This window comes from Crocodylus siamensis, chromosome 15 (genome assembly GCF_052110815.1).
Source record: "Crocodylus siamensis isolate JL-2025a chromosome 15, ASM5211081v1, whole genome shotgun sequence".
NCBI lineage: Eukaryota > Metazoa > Chordata > Crocodylia > Crocodylidae > Crocodylus > Crocodylus siamensis.
This window is the reverse complement of record NC_143409.1, coordinates 30,091,378-30,115,562: the sequence shown is the minus strand read 5'-3', so window position 1 is coordinate 30,115,562 and position 24,185 is coordinate 30,091,378. Positions and strand designations below refer to the sequence as shown.

General features: G+C 38.3%; 1 protein-coding gene across 1 annotated transcript in view; it reads right to left on the bottom strand.

Annotated features, from left to right (window-relative positions):
• Positions 1-1,122: 1,122 nt before the first annotated feature.
• The window catches only part of ETFA (electron transfer flavoprotein subunit alpha), a 66,395-nt gene continuing 43,332 nt past the window's right edge, over positions 1,123-24,185 (bottom strand). Inside the window, exons 10-12 of the mRNA XM_090028971.1 lie at positions 10,291-10,356; positions 5,924-6,004; positions 1,123-1,371 (exon numbers count right to left, since the gene is read on the bottom strand). Coding sequence (XP_089885097.1) covers positions 1,333-1,371; positions 5,924-6,004; positions 10,291-10,356 — 186 coding nt within the window. The 3' untranslated portion in view covers positions 1,123-1,332. The remainder of the gene's footprint in view (positions 1,372-5,923; positions 6,005-10,290; positions 10,357-24,185) is intronic.

Here is a 24,185-nt window from a genome sequence, read left to right as displayed (position 1 = left end):
AGAATGGATGTAGGTACCTACCTTCAGAAGAGAGTCCCAGGCTGTAGATCTTAAGTAGACCAGTGCACTGCTGAGCCAGGCACCAAAGCCCTGAGTTGAGGGGGGCTCAGGGTTGTGCTCAGGGTTGCCTATCAACTTAGAAGCTAGATCTAATAGAGTTTCCTAGGAGCTCCCTCTGTCTCATCTAAACATGTTAAAGAATCCACAGTGAGAAATATGGTGAAGTGAGGTGCCCAGTCTTAAGAGTAGCAGCAACTCAGGCTCCCCCACTTTGACCAAAGTGAAGGCTCAAAACCTGCCTCTAAGTATGATGCATTCCTGGGAAGACTATAAAAATGGTAGCCTGCCTGCTCTGTAAATCTGTTGCATTTTTCAATAGAAAGCACTAGCATGTGCTTTAAATACATCCCCATCTTATTTAAGTTATCAGAGTGATTCTAAAGAAAACACATTCTTGCATATTCCTTCCATGCTTAATTTATTATATACTGACAAGCCAGAAAGAAAGTGATGTTAAAAAGTTAGCCCCTGAATTGGTACATTTGGGGTTGGGAGGTGCTTAGGTGGGTTAGTCTAAGTCAGGCAGAAGAAAGTTGGGCAGGGTGGTATTACCTCAGGGAGTAACTAGTTCATAGTGGTATGACCCTTTTGTAGGCAACAACCTCCTTCATCAGATGCTGCAGATAGGCTGGCAGAACGAGTTTATATAAAGGAAAGGGACGGGGGAGGGAAAACTGTTATAAGAGGTAAACAGTAGGTTAACCAGCTTTAATCCTAAATTCATGTCAGTTGATCTAAAACTGCAGAAAAGTCTTACAACAGAGGAGGGAAGGTGAACTTAACTCTGAATTTGTTCCCTTATTTCAGCTCTTCCCCCATTATTAATGTAACTAAGTTTCTAAAGACTTGAACTTAATTACGTGAACCCTTGAGTTATCAGCAATCTTGCCAAAGGAGAAAGGATATGTGTCTTTTGAACTGGCCTAAAGTGCTGCTCTAAGACAAGGTTTTGGTTAGTTTATGCAGACAAAATTTCTGGACATGAGAAAGTTTCATTCCCCAACACATCAAACTAGTTCTAAGTTAGGAAGTTAAACAACCACTGACCTCACCACCAGCTGCTACCACTTAATAATTTGTTTTATTATAGAATTAGAAAAAAAATAAAGTTGTCTGTAGGCAGGAATTAAGTATAGTACAAAAGACATTCAGAGATTAGTTTGGACTCAGACAATTTAAACAGTTGGTTGCTCTGAAGGCCATCTAATATAATAGCTTTTTAATGGCACTGTGTAGAAATTACTTTTTCCTTCCAACTTCATGCGGATGCTTTCACTTTTTCTTCAGTGCTTCAGTCAGTTCAGGAACCACCTGCAAATTTAAACAGCTCCATTAAGAGTTTATCATTGCAAATAAAATATTCTGTGTCAAAACTGGAAAAGATAATTCCTGGAAACAGTTATAAAGACACAGATTCATCAAAACATGCTGATTTGATATAACCAAGCTCTCATTTTCTGAGTCAAGAGTTCAGATGTAGAAGCTTTCCTAAATGTTTGTGATGTACAATGAACTTAGCTGTGCTGCTAAATTCCACTGCAGGTCTAAATCTAATCTCAATCCAGTTAATGCAACTGTTTGGAGTTACACAGAAATGTCTGATGTGCACCAAACCGCACAATTCCTATAATATACCAAAGCATTGTCCATTCTATAGATTATAGATTTTTCCATCTATGAAATTTTAAAACAACACTATTGGGTGACTGTTTTTCAACTGAAAAATAGATGCAGCAGTGTTGCTCCTGTAAAAAATTAAAAAATGTTATGTCATTCTGGTAAAATTTCAAAAGACAGTGATAGGTTAGAGCCTGATGCAAAATTAGAACCATGTATTATTCCTTGATGGTCTCAAGATCTTTGCAATAATAGTTACATTTCTGGCTTCAGCCCTGTTAGGAATACCTGATTTGCTTCAACATTGCATAATGTAGGACAGACTCACTTGGAAACCAGAAAACTCGTTTCAATTTATCTAATTTTCAACAGCATTTTTTTCCCAAATAGACAAGAAAAGTGATAGATAATAAGTAATCAGCCAGCCAGGCAAAAAAAGTTTAAAATTCATCTGCTACTTGGGATGCACGAAACCAGTAAATAAGTAATAAGAGTCATGGAAAAGGGAAAACTGATTTAACTAGCATTAAACAATCCTCTTAAGTGAGTCACTGCCAAAGCCTTGGCACCAGCTGCAGTTCTGCCACTTAAAACTCCAGCCACCCTGCACTGTAATTCTGACCAGTACTAGAAAGTGCAGTTATGCATGTAAGCAGTTGGTGGATTAGACGATAGAATACACCTGAAAATCTATCCCAGCCACTTGGGTAAATATCAATTACCTTGTCTTTCAAGAGGCTGCAGGTTGCCCCAGCTCACAGAGATCCCAGCTGAACTCACCACTGATGAATATAGCCTCTCAATTATTTAAGAGATCTACATTTCCATTAGGTGGAAATAATGTGTTCGTACAAAATTTATTAAGGAAATTGTCTACATGTTGTTTCTTCCGAATGTCACTTTGTCTCCATCTTATTAAAAGGCCCATGTTTACTGCCGAGCCAGCAGGCATTAGTTCAGGAATGGCATTAAGTGCTGGCGGTGTTTCTGCCTGCTTTCCTCAGTGGACGTACTATGAGCTCATGCCAGTCATACAGATTACATGCTAATAAATCCCCAAGTGTGACGTGCAGCAGCACTGTGAAGCTCTAGTAAACGTTTAATATTTGAGCTTTTTCACATAAGGACAAACAGGTTTTATGGGAGACAGACATTCAAGCTGCAACACAGTCTTTATAAGAACACCGTACCAAAGTAGAACTCTGTACACTTGCCCAAATTCAATGTAAACTCCATGTTTATACATCAAGTAACTATATATCTATATATGTAGGAATTGTTCAGTATTTGGTTTTTTCCCCCTTATCTATAATTAGTGGGCTCAATAAAAAAGAAACCACTTTCAGGAACAGACAAAAAAATGAAATGCCTTTGATATACAAAAATTAGGAAGCGAAGTTTCAATCTGTCTTGGGGAAGTAGACTCCTTTTAGAAAGTGTAAGACTACACTGTACAATGGTTGACACACCTTGGCTAAAGAGTTACTCGGTTTTGAAACAATGATGCCTAACAGAAACTCTGCTTAAGCACTTAGTACACAGGATGTTTTAATCCAAATATAACTAAATTCAAATTGAGGTATTTGGAGAAGACAGAAAATGCGGTAGAGGCATCAAATTCTCTTCCCTCCAAATAGCTTCTTTTTATGGGGATTTATTTTGAGGTCTGAATATCTGTAAGTCATTATATCCCCAGAACAGAGAGGAGTCTGGAAGGCAAACCAGACAAGAAATAGCAGGCAGCAGGCAAGAAACAGAACTTCTTAGAACTTGGCTTTCACAAAACTCAGACAAGGCTTGTCAAAGCAAGCTGGCTTTGCTGTAAGAGATGAAAGAAAGATGTAAAAGGCCCCAATTCAAAGCATTTAAGTCTAAGCATGTGCTGAATTATTATTAACATAAATGGGACTTAAGATCATGCTTAAGTGATTTGCTGAATTGGGGCCCGTCAAGGCTACTCAGAAGCATCATAATTTGCATGCTAGTTCTTTCTAAATGGAATGAGATTGACTTTAATACCAGACCATGATGAATTTACCTCCAGTAACATGCAAAGGAAACAACCCCCTCCTACAGAAAAGTACCAATGGACACATGCAGAAGCAGCTCAGACTAAATAAATAAGCAAGAGTTAAAAGGCTAGCTGACATCTGTGCAGGGTTATACAATCCTTGTAAGTTGTGTGAAGGCAACTACAAAATAACAAAATGATGTTCCAGATCTGGAAAAGGTTTTTGTAATTTAAAAAAAAAAAAAAGTGCTGACACAAATCAATGACATTTCTAAGAGAAAAACTGATGTTTCATTAAAAAAATCTGGTACTAAAAACTGTCCCTTAAACTACTGTTTTTCATACCTATCCTGTAAAAAAAACCAAGGTATCTGACTTCTACACTATACTTGCATGCCTGGCTCTGTACTGACAAGATCTCACATGATACTGTTATACAGAAAGGGACAAAGAGCAAGAAATCATTAAGGAATTAGTTTAAAAGTAGTATGCTAAGAACAAAAATAATCCTAGCAATAGTATTGATCCACTCCTGGATGAAAATATTACAACTGTCAATATTAACATAAAAAAGCACAAATCAGTAAATATTTCTGTTTGGTATTTGCAAAAAACAAGACAGATGATGCAATCATACTGCAGTATGATGAAACACTTTCTGTTCCACAGTAAGTAAGGAAGACAAAGAACAGCTCCTAAAATCTAGTTCTTTTGAAAAAATCAGCAAGTGCAGATAGCTCTGACGAAACACCCACATGCAACCGGAGAGCTCTGCAGACTGGAAACGCTGATTTGCCGACCATTTGGAACAGGGGGCAAGTTCTAGAAGACTGGAAGAATACCTAATATTGTACCACTATATAAAAAAGAATAAAGAGGTGACCTGGGTAATTAATTATAGGCCTGTCAACCTGGCATTGATCCCAGGCAAAATAATGGAACAGCTAATACAAGACTATTGCTTAAGATTTGAAGGAGAAAAATAATTTATGCCAATCAACATGGGTCTATGGAAAATAAATCCCACCTAACTTGTCACCTTTATCATGCAAACCTGTAATCTCATCAGAAAGAGACACTAGTGTGAATACATTTTGCTTGGACTCCTGTGTGACATTGATTAGGTACCTTTTGATTATGAAGCCAGACCTATACAATGTAAATATGGCACACATGAAGCAGGTTTAAAAACAGACGCATTCACAAGTCTCAAAATGGCATTGTCAAACGGGGACTCTTCATCGAGCAGAAGTGTTTCTACCATGGTTCTTTCGAGTTTAGTTCATCACACCAGATTTTGTCATTTTTAATCAATAAATTAAAAGAAAATTTAAAAAATGGCAATTAGAAGTTTGCAGATGAAAAAAAAGCATGAGGCAAGTGGTAATCAATGAAGAGGATAGATAGGTCACTGATACTGAGAAACCCAATTTTAGCATGTGAACTCCAAAGTGCTTCAGCCTGCAGAGATGAGGCAGGAAATACGTTTATTAATCATCTATACTCTGTACTACATAGGAGCCCGAGTCCAAGAGTGGGCCTCCACAGTGCCAGGTGCTGAACAAACCAATGAAGACAAACATATTTTACAGGAGGGGTGTCAAACTCATCCAGTCCTGTGGGCAAAGTCAATCCAAGACCCAGGGACCAGCTCTTTGACACCCATGTTTTACAAGAACCTTTGACTAGGCAACATCCCCTTGATCTTCCAATAAACTCCTTTATCTTTTCAGTGGGTACGTGTCTACATGAGACATTTACTGTGGAGCAGACTAACTCCACAGGAAATATCTCGTGTCTACACATGCAGCCCCATTAGGCTGCAGGAAACTAATTAATTCCACCAGCCCCACACCAGAGCACCCTCGTGCCCCAGCCAGTCCCTGCACAGCATGTTGAGCTGAGTAGGAGAAGCCCTAGGCTGGCAGGTAGACCCACCACCCCTTTGCCAGCTGGGGCTGCTCAGATGCAGCTCAACATGCTGCGATCCTGGGCACACATGTAAATGCAGTACCTGGGAGCAATAAACCCTGCTTGGGGGTGGGTGAGAGAGGGCAGTATGAGTTACTGTGTACTGTGGGCTAGGAGTGGATATAGATTAAATGGTTACAACGATCAGCTGAAGCATGCTCCTACACAGTAAAGTCATTCTCCCTTTAAGTAGCATAACTATACAGCAGTTCACATTCTGCGGTGATATTAAAGTGATTTTTCTTTTATCAAGGTTAGGCTTACCTTAAATAAATCTGCTACCAATCCATAATCTGCCACTTGGAAAATTGGAGCCTCTGGATCCTTGTTAATGGCAACTATGGTCTGCAAGTAGAAACAAAACAAGTCTAACACTCACAGATATAGATTATAATTTTCTGATGGATGAAATGTACCTTAAATTCACTCCTGAATACTAGGTGTTATAGATATAGTCAAGTGCATTTAACAAATGCTTCCCATCTCTGCCTCAAAAATAAGATGAGTTGTTTCAAAATGAGTTAACAATAACAGGATAGTTTGTTAAACTCTGACTAATCCCTGCTCTTTTAAACGTCTGTCATCTGAAGCACGAAAAAGAAGGAAAGTACTTTAAACGCTGCTAGTAAAAAATCATCCACAAAATAAACAGCCATACTGTTTAATAAATGAGAGAGAGAAAGAGGCATTTTAAAAAAGAATCTTAAAGCCACATATTAGGGATCTTAATTTTATGTCGGTAATATCATTTAGTTCTGCCATTAAATGGCAGAGAATTATATACTATTATAGTTGTATTGCTAAATTCAGTCTTGTCTTCTGGAAGCAAGTCTGTACTTCTAAATCAAATAATTTAAAAAAGGTTTGTGATAGCTTCCACGAGAATGACTGTGGGTGTCATGATGTATAACCTACAGAGACTGGGAGAGCTCTACAGGGACAGAATACTATACAGCTCATAAAATAAACCCTATACTGGTTATGGTTGTAGCCACAGAAATCTGCTACCTTCCTATCAACCCAAGCACTGCCAATTTTAAACCCCGATTCAAAGCAATGAGACTTCACAGAAGTATTCTAACCCAACATTTCCTTCATACATTTATTTGTCATTTCAAGAAACCATTTGAAGTTCTCAGGGAGTTTTTTTTCCCCTTTCTCCACTATAAGTGGTTGTCCAACAAAATTAATGATTTGGTAGGGTAAATCCACTTTTAATAACTCTAAGAAAAAAGGTTAGCAAACCTTGTGTTTCAAAACCCACAGAAATAGTTTTCCTTCACAGCTCATTTGTATTCTGATGGCCTGTAAAGAAATACCTACAGCAGAGCCCCACATGCCCTCTCTCCTGCTTGTTAGTGAGGAGCAATGACTATTTCAAGACTACCACTTTTGAAATATTCCCTATGATTTAATTTTCATTACTGTGGCTAACTGTGACAATTATAATGAAACAGATGTACAAAAATGTGCTACCAACTTACACTCTAGAAAGCACTATCCACTCTGTGATACTTGAGATGGTTCATTCACAACCAGATAAAAGTTTTCTTTAATCATATTCCCCGAGACCTGGCCTATGAGTTTTAACCTGAAACATCTGAATCAGCACACAGCCTTGAGAGCAGCTGATGTTCACATCCTTTGTTGGCTGCCTACAGTATTGCAGAGCAGGGAAGACCATGTTGCTCCTCCCCTAGTTTATGAAGGCTCCCAGTAGGGCAGGGCAAGCAGTAGAGTAACTGAGGGAGGCAACCAGGGCAGGAGCCTCAGGCACCAATTTGGGTACAAGAGGGGAGGGAAAGGGGGTGCTGTCACAGCTGCCCCTGCAGCTGCAATCACAGCATCAGCTGGAAGTTACTGCTGCTGCTATTCATGTTAGCTGTGTGCCCAGGACAACTAAGTTGGTACACCTCTGAGGACAAGAACTGGACTGGTTCTGCTTGAGCCCAGGGACATGCTTCAATCACATCTGGCAGGAGAAAGGAAATGCAGTTATGGTTCTCCAGTTTTTGGCTGCAGGCTGGCAAAGGTTAGAGCTCATAGGAGCTTTATCTTGTGCCAGCTGGCAACATTCCATGAAACCATATGCCAGATGGAGACTGACAGAGTACAACATGCTCTGTCCACTCCCTCTCTACCTAAGACTGCCAAGAGGGCAGCCGAGGAGCTGACCTGTCCTGGTTCTATGCCTGCATTGACACCCCAAATCTGATGGAGCCCCAAGCACTTGAGGGTGGTTTTTGCTTGCGCTCCTTCACTTTCTTGAAAGCCTTTTGTTGGCTATGGCTGCTGTAGAAGAAACATGAAAATATTATCTAATAGGAATTCAGAAAAATGATTGTGCATGGCTCTTTGAAAAGAAGGATGTACCTCACGATAAACTTGGCTTTGCATAAAAACAGCTCAGTTTCTCCTATAACTACTCAATAGTTCTTAGTCAAAAGTACTTATCCGTATTATACAGTCTGCTTCTTGATGGTAGACTGAAAAATATAAATCTCAATAATAGCCAACCAAGCAATCCAGATCTCTTTTCTTCCCACTTGCTTAAAATTCTTACGATAAATGCTTTTGAAATGTATATCCAATATAGAATAAATTGCTTCTATCCTATTGCCAAAATATACAACACATTATATCTGCTACCCTGTGTGATAAGCAAAACCTATGTTTCCTAATAGCGTGTAATCAAAAGTAGATGGTATTTGGTAGCCTTATGGAAGGAAATACAAAGTTGTACTGTGATCATTTTACAGAATCTGTCATCTAACCATGAAACACCAAAGGGTTCACCTAGGTGGTATCTTCTGAGAAGCGCCAAAAGAAAAACACCAGATCATTTAAGGCTTTTCAACCCTGTTGGTCTCTCCATTGAAGCACTTCTGCTTAGGCAACAGATTTAAAAATCTAACCTGTAACTCTGATTAGCAGCTTTGAAACTTATTTTAGGTCACTGGACTTCCTTGGGATATTTACACAAAGATTACAATCTGACTGACTATGAAGTAGGTAAGGTTTACCCAATAAAGTTAAATCTCTTGGAAAAGAAAGACAAACAGAAAACAACCTAGATACTGCTGGTCTCCTGGAACACTATTTTTCTACCTTGTTATAAAAGAACAAATAAATTATACATTTGACTCAGAAAGCTTCTAACTACTTTTGAAAACATTTCCTTAAGTGTGCAAGTTCACAATGCCAGATAATTCACAGCATAGGGGAAACATTCACTCAAGAGACGGTTGCCATGGTTGCATAATTTCTTTTTACATTTATATAAATTTGATCTGTTCAGTAAATATAGTACACCTACCTGCTTTTGCTAAAAAACGGAAGTGGGTCAAAGTTCAAATAAAAGTGAAACATGGGACCTCTGTAATTTTGGACTAGTCAAATATGTATTTTTTTTTAAAGATTTAACCATGAAAAAGTAAAATCAAGTTTCCAGTATCACTGGTAGTCTCGAGGTACTGCATCTTAATTACACAGAAAGATGCATGACATAGATACAAACACTAAGAAGGACAAGACCAAATCATAAGAAATCACCATGCATACAAACCTGCTTGGTGATCAATGGGAAGTAGGGATTTTTAGTGCAGTGTGGGCCAATGCATGGGGCCCACCAACCAACGGGATGGGTCCAGCCCATGGACCATATGTTTGATACCCACACTGTAGTCAAGATCTGGCATCTATCCAGCCCCAGAATGTCCAACATTTCAATTTAAAATGCACGCACCAGCTCAGTAGTCAAAGAGTGCAGAACCTGCTACTGCATAGCTTGGCTTATACTAAGAGAATTGCTTGCTATTTAACCAAGCTAAAATTTGTCATTGGTCAAATGTAAAACAGAAAACACGCGATCCCATCAATATAAACAGTGGCAGACACGAAATGAGATTTTAATTGTTTTATGAGGCGGCCACATTTCAGCAGAATGCCAAAGCAGAAACACACGTTTGAACCTGCTTGAGTAGACTCCTGAAAGGGTTTTAAAAAAAGTACATGCCTCCCTTCTCTTCCCCCCACTTTTTTTTTTTTTTTTTTTAAATTACGTGGGGAAAAAATAAAACACAAGCATTGCATTTTAGGCATTGTTATTAAGGTTCAGCATGGATTGGACACACACAATTTCAGTTTTACCTGGTGCATTTCAGTTACTAATGAGTTAAACCTTTTAAAGTTTTATTGCCATTTTATAATAGGTTTCCATTTGAATGGGTAAATGCAGGAATGTCAGACACATCTTTTACTTTATGGAATAGTAAGTCCATAATTCAAACTGCATGTTGTCATGCATGAATTAATGTGTCAGCTTCTGAAATGTATGAGAGTGGGCAATTGTATAGAATTCAGGTATGAAATTTGTTTGCACAATATCTCAATTACTTTTTTTCTACTAGATGCTTTCTAAATTTTTACAACCTACCTAATTTAGTGGCAGCTTGCTATTAAAATGTTATCACAGTATGTAATGCAATAAGGTTTTGGGAGTGGACATTTTTAGCATAACAGAACAATCCAATATTCCAAAAAATTGGAATTTGTTACTGCAATCTGCATTTTGACAAAAAAAAAAATACTCTTTCCACTTGCAGACTTTTCTAATACATGTGATTCCGTACCTTGCTGTCTTTCATTCCAGCTAAATGTTGGATTGCTCCTGATATTCCAACAGCAATATAAAGTTCCTAGAACAACAAAAGTCACTGTTAGGGTCACAGACACAGTTTTAATTAAACATTTGCAATTTTTAACAAAACCATTACTGTATAATAAGTTATTGTGACACTACTTTCTTGTACAAATGACTAAAATTCAGGACAGCAATTGTGTTATAGCAATGAGATACGCCAGTATTTCAGGAACAAGGCTTATGTCTCGTTCTCCTGCCCAGATTCAAGGTATACCATAAGAGAAGAATGTTTGAAAAAAAAAGTGTGGCACATCTACAGAACATTAGGCTCTGCATACATGAGACATTTGAAGTGCTCTACTCTATGCATATTGGCTGCTTATAGATGTGGGGAAAAAACAAACAAACCAAGAAAAGTGCTTTGCTTTAAGCTTGGCACACCACTGAACCGAACACAGTGCATGCCCAGAAATGGCATAGCATTAGTTTGACCTGGCTTGCCCAAGGTCTGTATAAATCACGTACTTCAGCAGGGCTTTTTTGGTGCTTTTATCCAATAGCCAATTAAATCAGTTGTAGACAGAAACTCCAGAAAGCCCCACTGACGTGCCCAATCTATACGGACACTGGGGAGCCGGGCTGAACTAATGCGCTTTCTCTTCTGGTAAAGAGCTGTTTTCTTTTTGTTTTTTCCATGTCTGCCAGTAGCCTATGGTGCTGCAATCCATTCCACTCCTCAGATCCAGGATAAAGGTTGTCATCATTAAACAGGATCTTGGAAATTTCCAAAGCCAAAATTCACCAGGACTGTATGAAGGGCAAAGCTGATTGTGAACAGAGGCTGCTTGCAGATGTTTAAAACAAACAAACAAGACCCCCCTCTCCCCCTCCCACCCCAAAAAACCCCCCCAACCCTGCTTTACCAAAAGAAACAATGCATTACTTTGACTCGGCTCTGTGGCGTCTGTATAGATTGGGCACTTCAGTGGGCCTTTTGGCGCTTTTATCTAAAACTGATTCAATCAGCTATTAGATAAAAGTGCCAAGAAAGCCCTCCTAGAGTGCGCAGTCTATATGGACATTGGGCAGGCCAGGTCCAACTTACATGCAGCCTCTTCTGAGCATGTGCTGGGCTCAGTGTGGGAACACACCAAGTTTAAACTAAAGTGCTGGGGAGGGGGTTCGGTGCGGTGCTTTTTTTTGTTTTTTTAACATCTGCAAGTAGCCAGAGTTGTCAGAAAACCCCCCACACATACCCAATTGATATGTACTTAGATGATCAAGATGGTTAATGCGGTCACTACAATACACAGTCACAACTCACAGAAAACTTGAGACTTTTTGCTGGAGATTTCAAATAGTTCATTAAACAGTCAAAACTGAGCAACACTGATGTTTATTCCTTTATGCCATTACAGACTAACTGAGCTTATGCAAGTTGCACCTTTAGCAAATGGTTATCTCAATTCTAGATGTCCCAAATCTCTACAGGAGCACCCCTGCTCATGGCAACTTCTAAAACAGCATAAATGTAGGGATCCTTAGGAATGATGGGGTAATTCTGGCCAAGGATGCAGCAAGGGAGGCCAGGCCCTTATATATATCTGAAGACATAAGGGAGGACTGGACACTGAAAAAGAACCATAGAAATAAGAACCCAAGAAAGGGATCATCAAAAAAAAAAGTTTAGAGGGTGAGAAAAAAATATAATGGGGGAAAATAGAAATAAGTTACAGTGGGTTCACTCCCTTTTCAGAAGAAAAAGAAATGGAAGGAGAAACAAGAAAGGGAAAGAACAGAGTTAAGGTTAGAAAAATATTCTGAATAATTCCTAACGGATTTAAAGTGGAGTACTACCTGCTACTGAATTACACACGACTCCCTCCTGCAGCCAAATCTCTTTATAGATGTGCCCCCTCATTTACATATTAAACTCAGATTAATTTATAGAATTTGACAAGACTGATCAAGCCAGATATTGTGAATTTGTGGTGAAAATCTATTCAAATTTCAATGAGAAGTATGATCACTGCAGCCCAGACAAAAATCCATACAGTAGTAAAATTTTACAACCAAGTTCTAGAAACATTCAACTAAGCACCAAGAGTTCCCTTCCTTGTTCCTTTTGTGCTAAAAGGTTCATAAAAAGAATTGGTTATCCACACTGATAAACCCCAATAGTTTTACTCTAGCTTACTGATTTTTTTAAGCAAACACCATCCCTTTTTATGTTACTAGTTATAGAAGAAAAACATAGCCAGTCATGCAACCAGAAACCCCACATCCTCCAACCCTCTTCCCAAAAAACACTGGATACATTTCCCAATATTTCCTTGTAATCATGATTTAGCTCCAAGGAGAGACATATTCACATATTATAAAACCCACAACAAATTATCTGGCAACTTTAGTAGTAAACACAGCTCACAGGCAAAGACGTGGTATGGAGACCCCTAGATGCGGTCCTCAAAGTCAAAAGCTGAAGCACTGAAGTAGAGCAGTGTGGGGTAAAAAAGCAGTACCTTTACCTGCACTGTATGCATCTTGCAGATTGAAACCAATTTCAATCTAGATTAACATTAAAAAAATGGGAATGCAAGCCAATACATCTGAATAGTCAGTGGCCATATCTACACAAGACACAGACTGGGCAGAAGCGTTGCATGGCAAAAATCGTGATGCGATGCTACTGAGCAGTAGTATTAGGCAACTGCACACTAGTGTCACAAAAAGGTGTTCATCACCAGTACTGCACAGTAACTCAGGTTACTGTGCAGGTTACAGCTCAACTTACTGAGTAGTCAATGTCTCATGTAGATGTGACCAGTGTATACCTATCTCAGAAAAACCTTTCTCTCTGGGGTTAAGACATCCAGCCTACAGTCAACCCAAACGTAGAAGTATTTTCAATTTATATAGGGCAAATGGTTGCCTCATTAAGACCAGATAAGTGTCATCATTACTGTTTAAGCACATAAAAGATTTTCATTTTTCACCAATTCATTCATAAGGAAGACAGACAATGAGCAAATGGCTAGAAGACAGGTCTGTCTGCTAAGCTATAATTTCTCAATTCTTCTGAATCAAACTACCATAAGGAAACATATTTACTTAAGACAAGCTGGATTACAAAAGAGTTAGAGTACCTATATTACAACGTGGAAAGGGCGCAGCACATAAGCTTTCACATTTTTAAAGCCAAACCACGTTCTGGTTCAAGTTAGCACTTACAGGACAGCAAACTTAGAGGGATCCAAAACACAAAAGTGATGACTTGTATGTTTTCTCTTTCTACTCCTCATAGCACAGCCTATAATTCTTACTGAAATGCAAGAACCACACAATGCTAGCTCATTTCTATGCTAATTTAACCCCTTCCTTTTGAAATGCAAACAATACACCGAACTAAGTTATCTACACAAGAAAGAACAGCTATACAAAAAAGAATGTGCCTTACAAAGTAATAAATAAGCAAGTGATCACATACAGCCCTCATCTTTCGCCAAATGCCTTTTCTAATCCCCTACTGTCCATTAGCACGTTCCAACTTCTAAAATGTGTAAGTCTCATTATTGTGCTCCAGTCACAATTTTACCAAACACGAAACAAAAACTTCAATTTTGACCTTCAAGGCTGTAAAAAAATTTATCTCATTTGAGACCTACATCAAATTTAAATTCTGTAAATCAAAACACCCTTTTGATACATGTTTGATATACATACAAAACCCTTCCAACTTTCATTGCTGCTCCTCCTCCAGTAGGTAGTATGGGAGATTACTGCATAAGCCATACACTTTGAACATTTTATCCCTCATACTTCAGAGGGACTTGTACATCTGTAGGTTCTGGGGACAAAAGGCCTTCTCCCTGGATGGCTAGTGCAGCCCAAGAGACTCCCAAATCCCTCCTGGTTACCACACCAGGCTCTCTAATCTTGATCTCTGGCATCTTATTAAAGACTAGCAATGCTAAGGCAGGGACACCACACCCCACTCACAAAGGTTCACTAGTCTTTGTAACACCCATTTCCCTGTAACTAAAGGCAACACTCTCTCTCAGCCTTCAAGTAAGCTGGGGTCGGTTTATAGGCTCCAAGGCCCCAAACGAAAAGTTGCATAGTAGAAATTGTATCAAGGAAATAAGGCTTATTATAAAAGTGTGGCCTTACTTAGGATGATGATGCATCCCATTTTTGCCAGGTCAGTACAATTTTTAAAAATCTGTACCAGGAGTCCTGCTGAAAATAGGACAAAAGCCTTCATTTGATAAAACTGATGGGGCACCTGGGACAGAGCCACAATCTCCAGCATCCCCTGCTCCCTCACTGGCAGCTCTCCAGACATGCACATACAGATGCACACACTTCATTCCTTGGCACTCAGCAACAAGAGAAATAAGCTCACCCCTAGTCTAACCACCTCTCAGCATGTTTTGCCTACAAAGTCCTGCATATGGCTTACTTTTCCCCATCTTTTTTCCCCTGACTTTTGACTATGCCACTAATGTTCTGTTCTTTCTTCTAAAATCACGTTTTACAGGTCAAGCTTAGACACCAGTGCTCCTACACACCAACTTCCTTCTTTAAAGTAACTCCCATATGAATTGAGAACACCTGTTTTAATGGAATATTTTATTCTACCAGGTTCCAGCACATGAAAACCCTGACTGTTATGGTCTGATGCCAAATAAGTCAAATTCCACCCCCCTTCCCTCCCCACCTACCTCTTTGGGCACTGAATTAAAAGGTCAAGAGAAACGTGAAGAGAAAATGTATTTGTTTTTGCCAAATCAGTATTCAAAATTCACGTTCACTCAGTTCAAAACAGTAATGTTTACACATGCCTCAATCCAGAATTTGCTTTCCCGCATGTCCTGGAAGTGGCCTGCAATACTAGAACTTTGGGTGGATTCAGGAAAAAGTCTTTGTGGCTGTTCTCTTTCTGCCTTTAAAGCTGTTATACAAATCCATCTTTGACACAATCAAGCACTGAGCCAGTGGATCCTGCAGCAATGCTACTAGCAAAACAACAAAATGAAATATTGCCCAGGGCAAAGGTTTAAAGAGAGGCAGCAAAAGTTAGGCCCTTTAATAAGCAGCCAGATTTTCAAACCTTGTTTCAAATCCTGGGATTTAGGAGCCTATATCAGGCTTTAGGTTCATATATTTGAAAAATCTGGTTACAAATTTATCAGATAATATAGGTAAATCTGGCCTAAAGACAGAGATTTATTAAAAAAGAAAGGATTGAAACACATGTGGTCTTTACTACTGAGACTTTTGCAAACAGACATTTTAATACATTGCATGAATCTTCATGATACTGGAGTCTATCCTTTTTCTGTTCTTTGCTTTTCATTTTCAGTGCAAAATGTAGGGCTTTTTTGGCAAAAAATAACACATCTAAAATACTGGTGCTAACTCTTACAAATGAAGCCAACTGCAGTTTAATATTTTTTTAATTAATCTGAAGGAGGCATTTATAAATAAATACTCAAAAACATTTATGAATATTTAAAAAGTAGTTTATGTAGCAAAGGTTGTAAAAAGCATAATCACTATGTAAGTTCAGAAGCAAATATGAAGTATTTGCTTTTAAAAATGCCCTAAAATTCATACTTAAGAATTGGTTCAACTGGCTCAAAATGTGATTTGGGAAAAACAAAACAAAACATCTTCATGAGATTAGAGATGTGCTTTATTCAGTCATTTAAAAAGCCACTTAATTATCAGGCTGAACTACAGAACATAGAGATCTACTAATGACAGGCAGGTTAATGTAGATGGCATCTGCATACATAGGAAGAGAGGACTTTCCAATATAACTTGCATCAATTCTCAGAATATCTACACATTTTTTACATGTGGTTCTGACATCAAAATTATTGTAAGAACCCAAAAGTGGTATTTAGCCTCCATTATCACCATACCCATAGCTTTTCATTTATTATGCCAATTAAAATTTTCCTTATAGCTTTACATACTCCTGGAGTTTTTTCACTTATCTAGAAAAGTATTTCCAGAAACACTGACAAAGACTATCTGGAAAAAAGACAGATAATTAACAGTATATTTCTTTTTGAGTTTAAAAATTGTATAAAATAGATGTCAAGAAAACTTGCATATGGCTATAAGACCCATCCAAATTCTACACATATGTATCAAACTATACAAGAGATCATATTAATTATGATCTCTCACTCACTTTTTATGGAACAGATTATTACTTGAGGTCATCCCATTTTAACTGCAGCTGCTATGTCTAACAGATGTAATATAATACACACACACACACACGGTTAGAATATGATATTGTAATTATCCCAAATGAGAAAACAGATGCTGCATAATTTTCTATGATTCTATAAGAGATTAATTTAAAATTGTATTGTTTTTACTACACGCCCTTTTAAAGTGTGTTGTGAATTTTAGAGATATGAGGTCCTTCTTATCAATCTGCTAAAATTCTGAAGGCCAGTCTTTGGAAGGAAGCCAATTTATCAAGAACCAGAAATCCATGTATATTTCCTGTCCACATAGATAGGAAAAGCAATGTCGTCTCATTAGAGGGTCACTTATATATTATTAGGTTTCTTAATCTAAAAAAAGACTTTCCTGTATATTTAAGCCCTAAATATATCACTAGCTTTGCCTTTCAGTTACATATCCCTGTTGGGAAGTGGAAAGCAAATTAACTGAAATTTACCTTGTGTGGTAAATGACTTCACAAAGTAACTTTTTTCATTTAGACTTGTAATTACAGAGATGCTACTATAGACAGGATGCTTCCCATTAATTGCTCCTTATTGTAAAACAGATCCCTGTGTTAAAAGGTGACTTTTCTTAAGAAGAGTAAGCTGAGGAACAAGGAAAGGTGCAGGCCACAGAGATATGACAAAATGATTATAAAAGATTACACTCATCTTGGTGGTTCTGAATAATTTAAACTTGCTTTAATTTCATAAAGGAATATATATATATTAGAAGGGTCCTCTGGTAAAAACAGTAGAAAAAAGTAGGTATAAGGGTTGGAGAAAGAACCAGAGCTAACTGGAAGAAAGTATAGAACAGAGGAAACAAGAAGTGTAGAAGATGATGGCTTAGGAGCTTAATTTGCCCAGCTGACCACACAGTATTTCACAGGGTGAGTAGCAGGAATCAGAGCCCAGGGAAAGGCCCAACCATTCCTCTCAGACACCTCCTGAGAGCTACAGTACTAGGTTTGGTGCTGAAAAATTTTGAAGAATCAGCACTTGAAGTTCTTATTTTATCCTACTTCAAACCGGGATTTTGACTCAGCCGGAATTTTGACTCAGGTTTCAAGCAGCTACAATTTCAGACAAGAGATATTCATTATTATTATTATTATTTTAACCAAAATGAGAAGAGGCGCTACAGGAGAGATTTTTCTAACATGGTAGGTTTTTTTTAAAAACAACATTTCAAAATGCTGACCACCTAGCCTACCAGGTGCACACTAAAAAGCAGTTTAAAAACCACGTACCCAATGCACATATCCAGGCCAAGCAGATCCAGAAAAGGTAAAGAGAATTCGCATATACAAGTTTTCAGGACAGGGTCTAAAGTCTATATTCCAGTTATATGCTGTGCTAAGGAATTCTATCTGTGGGTTTGCAACCACCATTCTATACATCTTTGTGTACATACTAGATGTTAAAATTATTTATGGAACAATAATTTCTTAAACATGACATGTCTAATAATATTACTTGATATTTACTTTCAAGAATATTTAAAAATTGTCTGAAGTTGCCTCAGGGCAGTCAAAGGTTTATTTGCTTTAAAAAACCACAAGAATAATTTTTTATTCTCAATTTATGGTATAACTCTGAATTCTCTGAAGGTACCATTTTGTACCTTTCATGGGTATAACACAAAATGAGATAGTTGCTTTGCAAGTATGCTGTCAGCTCTTATTGATTTTCATGCCAACTTCTGAATTACACTGAAAATCTTCAGTGTACATCAATTTGTCATCATAGCAGTGGCATGCTTTTAAACAGCTAGTTTAATGAACCCCCCTGGCACACGTACTCTTTCTGCAGGCTGCCCAAATATCCCCCCCTCCCCCCCCAAGTGAAAGGACAATGGAATTAGAAAGAAATCTTAGTAATGAGAGTTACTTCATACAAAGGATTCCTTCCAATTACAAGCTATTAAACCAATAAAACATTTTATGGCTTGACACCAGTTCATATACATTACACTGTATATCAAACAATTACTCCAAAATGTACTATGCAATGAGGCTGTTGAATATTTTGAATTCAAGCAGTAGATATTACTGAACAATATACCAAGTATAGCAGTTTCGTCCAGTGCTAATCTTTTTCACTTTAAGAACCTTTAAGGGCTTTGATCAGCCAAGCCATGTAATTACACTTAAGAAGCGTGCTTAGGGTGTCTGCTGGAGTGCAGGGCCATACAGCATTTCTTTTTGGTCTCTGGGGGAAAGCACATCAATTGCTTTCAGCTAAATGCACTCACATATGAATATTTTAGTACAATTTAATGTTTCTGCACCAACCCCAAAGGAACAGAGCATCAATTTGTGAACACAGTTCTCTTGGAGTTAAAAGCCACACTGGATAATGCAGGATGAAAGGGGTTGTCAATCTTTAGCTTTTTAGCAAGTCATAGAGAGGTAGTCTGTAAATTCAGTCCCAGCTGTATGCAAACAGCTCTCTGAAGTTTGCTACTGTAGAGCTCCTTTTCAACACTAGTGGATTTTTAGAGGAAATATTCCAAAAATGATTTCCCAAGCCTGGTCCATTTTCCCAAAGCTAGTTCCACCTGCTATCCACCTACTGGCCTCAACTCAACCATTTATACAATAACAATTGCATCTGCTGGCCTGTTAATAAAATACCCAAATGTAATGCACAAAAAACATATTCACACAAAGAAGCTGGCTGCAGGTATGAGAACATAAGTACTGCACCAATGTGTTTCATTACAGAACTTTAGCTGCCTCAATATGCTCATGGATATGTGGACAATTAGCATGTAACGAAGATCTTGCCCATGTAGCCTTTGATGAACAAGTAGAGGAATGTGTTAAAAGTGAGTACACACATTAGATGCATTTTAGAGACCTAAGGGAATTAGCTGGTTCACTTATTGCTAACAATTACTTTCCGAGGGACTCAGACACACAAAAAAGGAATACAAGTACTGGAAAAAGCATGTGTGGTTTCCCTACCACCCCTTTTTGAGGCTGGTACAAGACTGAGCTTTCAAAATATCATCCAGTAAATAGGATATATAAACAATCTCTCACCATTTGTTTCATTATTTTCATAGACAACTTGTGACCATCTAGAGGGTAACCACGAGGCATTAATAAAACTTACACAAAACAATTTAGACCAGACAAATATCTGATTGTTTCTTCCCCACTCCCCAGATGAAATTAGTAGATGAGAAAAATGCAGTAAATGCAATGATACAAAGTATACAGCATTGCCCTTTTCTGGGCTGAAAGCTGACTGGACTGTACAGAATATTAAAATGAAAGATGTGTCATCTTAAGAGAAGACTGTTTCATGAGACGCTGCAGCATACAAAAAAGTATTTCCTGTTTTTGTCTAACCTATTTGTGTGTGGCCAAACACTGGAATTTCACCATTTTCTTTGGAAGTCTATATTCTGCTATGTAATGCATCTAATTGCTAGGAAACTTTTTTCCTTTTATTGATCCTACATTTTTGCCTTCTCTATTTTTATTCAGCTACTGCTAGTTATAGCTGTGGTGCCATGTGAAGTTCTCCCTCTACCTCTTTAGTGTTTGTTCCTTTCAGTTATTTGTATATTTACATCTACCAACCCTCTGTCCTCCAGAGTTAATTATTTAGCTCTTTGACTCATTTCTCATTAACTTATAATCCTGCTAGATAAGTTGTTCTTCTGGGAAGTAGCTTGAAACCATTATTTCCCAGAAAACATTTTGGATAAAATCCTTGCTCCTTCCTGGTCACCTGGAGCTTCATCAGCTACTTAGACCAGGCCAGGATTTTACCCATGGAGCCCAAAATTGAATGCGATCCTCTATGTATGATCACACTAGAACCATACAGAATTACTTCTCTGCTCTGTGACATCTCCCTATACGCAATCCCCAACTGCACCAACTGTTCATACTGTCATATCACATTGCAAACTAACATCCAATCTGACAACAAAAAAAACTACTTCTCCAATTTCTCCTTCCAGATCAGTGTCCTTTATTTTCTACCAAAAATTATTGCTTACCTAAATTAATACTGAAGATAGAATTATAGTTGCAGTGAAAGCCCCAGGGCCAGTGAATCCTATTTTGTGCTCCCTACATATTCCCTATACTATCATCTCCTTGAATGAGTCAAAGTTTTTTTTAGAGACCATATCTGAGAGGTTTAAAGTAAGGCTTCCTGCCCCATGTGGCCCAACAACAGGGTGGGAAAGGCCACCAGGGACCCATACTATGAGATATCTTGAGATCTCAGCTGACCATTCTCTTCTACCCTTAACTGGAAAATAAGGAAATGAGAAAACAGGATCATAAAATAAGGTGAAGTATATAAAGGAAAATGTAACCTAATGGAGTCAAGCAAAAATAATGCAACTCCAAAGGGACTCAATTAGAAGGAGATACTTCACACTATAGTAGAAAGAGACCAAGGTATTTTTATGGATGAAAAAGGAAGAGAGCAGCTTGAAATGACATATGGTGGTGAAATAAGAATCTACAGTGTGTCTGTCTGGACAAGCCCCGTCACTAGACAGAGGTGTCCAAGAACACATGAGGAAGAAGAAAGATAACTAATCATAATGGAAGGGACAACATGCTGAATACTAAATCCATAGCTCAGCATCTTAATACCAGAAAGATGTGAATACATTGGAAGTTAAATCTGGAGATATAAAAAAGAGGAACAAAAATGATTTACAGGATGGGAGAACTCTGAAAAACTGGATGAAAAATACCCAAGCAGCACAATGTATATCTTAGATAGATAACCAGTAAAGGGGATCTAGGAACAGCCACTTACAAATTTATGAAGGATAATATATCAAAAGAAAGTCTGAAAGTGGATCCAAGGATGGATGATAGGATGAAAGGACACATCTCTTCTCCGAGAGGAGAGATCATTGTTAATTCTAAAATGGCTTTCCCCTTTTACTCCCCAAATCATTCAGCTTGCCATTTAGACTGGCTTTCCTCAAGCGAAGAACATGCTTCCCTTAGGATGGTCTGCCCAGCAAATGCTGGGAAAAAAACATCCTAGTATCTACAGTAGAGAAGGCTCCATAGTGCTGAGGGAGGGAAAGCCAGAAGCAAAAATAATCTTTCTCCAAATACCTGAAACAGAAGTGAGGGTGTTTTTGGATATGCTCCCCTAAAAAGGGAAGAGTTTTCTTACAGAAACAGAAAGCTTTCCCTGGGGTTTTCTTGCAACGACATCCCTGGTATGTTCTGGGAAGGATGACCCCAAGCATATCCTCCTCACTCATGCACTCAAAACTGGAAAGGAAGTGGTAAAACCACTGTGTGGGCATCCCCAGCTGCTACTTTCAAGCACTCAGAGCCAGATCAAGAGGCCTTGATATGTGGATAGATAAAGGAAGAGAGCAACTTAAAAGTGGCATGTGGTAGTTAAACAAAGGTAAATGAGAGAGAGAGAACACCAAACTGCAACTACTTCCTAGCTTCAGTGCTGCATTTCTGGATTTCTGGTACACAGGGGCAGGACATGCTCAGGGTCACCAAAACATGATGTAGACACACTCTAAGTGGGCATGGTGAAGAGAGCTAGAAAGCAGCACACCTCTTTTCACCCCAGGACCATTAAAGTTAACCCTGACTCTCCTGTAGTTTCTCTAACACACACACACACACCCCCACACACTCTTCAGGAACTGTTAGGAAACTACATAGGGTTTTCAACAGCTTCCTGCTCTTCCTATCCCACACCATGTAAAGAGCTTACACTTTAACAGCCTCAAGTTCAACTTTTTAATCAGCTTCTAGAGTTAATAGTTTTGGTAACTAGAGTCAAAATACAATGCTTTGCACAAGAATCCTACCACAGTTGATTCAAGAAAAGTCTACACATTACTACTACAGGACAGAAAATTTTCTGATCTTAATCAGATTAAAAAAGGCCTCCACAAAAGCATAACATACTTTTATAGTCAGGAAATATTTAAACTAGTGGTTTCCAACCTTTTTTCACATGCTGACTGCCAAAAGTTTTTAATGGAAGTGCAGACCCCTTTTAATAGTAAGTGTGGGTATTCACATACTTTTGATTGATCACAGTCATCTTTTGCAGATCCCTTAGGTATAGTCTGCAGACCCCAGGGAGCCATGGACCACAGATTGAAAAATCACCAATTTAAACCAATACCCATATCCAAGTAGTATAGTTTTTAACAACTGATAAAACAGTATTTTATTTACCTAGTTTAGTACTTCTGTGACTATATATACAGTTAGAAAATTTTTACTGCATAAAATTGAAGCCTGTAACTCAGAATGAAGTTCCTTATCTGAAGTCATTGGCTACTTCAACTACAATAAATACTATTGTTTTAGGAATTCAGTAACTGTCAATGGCATAACCCCAGTGACTATTTAGCATAATTTTGAAGTTGAATCCACTAATAGGGAATTAATAAATACATTTTTAAACACACTGAGCATCCAAAAAAATCTTTATTTGAGCATCCTAGAACTTTTCCAGTTGCTCTCTAAGCTGCTTGATCTAAGAAGCATATTCTACATGTTAGCAGAGCTTTTACATGTTACACATCATAGGAAATGGGAGTAAACATAGGACTGGAAGAGATTTCCAAGGCCACTGAGCCCAGACCCCTCCATTCACAAACAACCATTTGTTCAAGAATGCACAAGACAAGACAACCATCTCATTGTAAACAATATACTCTTAAAATACATATCACAAAACAAGAGATCCTGACACAGATTAATATGATTTTAACAAAGTCTGCCTTCTAATCCACATATTAAAATGATTGGTTAAGAAGTTCCCATTCAGATATCATAGGATCATAAGACAGCAGGGCTCAAAGACAGGGACCTCATGGAGGGCATCTAGTCCCACCCCTGGCTCAAAGCAGGATCACCCCCAACTAAACCATCCCGGCTAAGTGTCTTTTGAACCTGCTCGTGAAAATATTCAGGGATGGAGATTCTAGAGTCTCTCTAGACAGCCTATTCCAAAGCTACAGAAGTTGTGGAAGCTCCATCCTGGATATTTTCAGGTTAGACAGACACTTGACATGGGTTTCCAGAACCTACAGCAATAAACCTGGCAAGTCTTAAAACTATGCGAGAAGCAAAGCTTTCTGTTGATTTTTTTGTATTGGGTGAACTGTATAGCTGGGAGAGATGTTAGACAAGCTGAAGAACCCTTCAGGGCTGGTCTAAACTCTATCCCAAATACACAGCTGGTGCAATAAAAGATGCCACCCCAAAAAAAAATCTTTGCTTCTCAAATATTTCCTGGACCACCATGGTTATATTACCACCCCCTAAAACTGTGTCAAAGCAGTATTACCAAAACTCCAGTTTAAAACCAAACCAAACCAAAAGCTCGCAACTTCATTATGATAGTTCATGATTTTACAAAGCTAAAGCTGTTCTGGAAGTTACCGCATACCATAAACACTCTCTACAGAACTACGTTTCATTCATAATGGAACACTTCAATTCTAATTCTTTATTCAACAAGTTTCTCCAGTCACTGAAAGAATAAATGATAGGCTTTATGAACCTCTTCTAGGAATGTTCTTAGACTGGTCATTTTGTCTGGTATTAATATAGCAACATTTCAGGAAAGCTCATGAAAGAGTATGAAA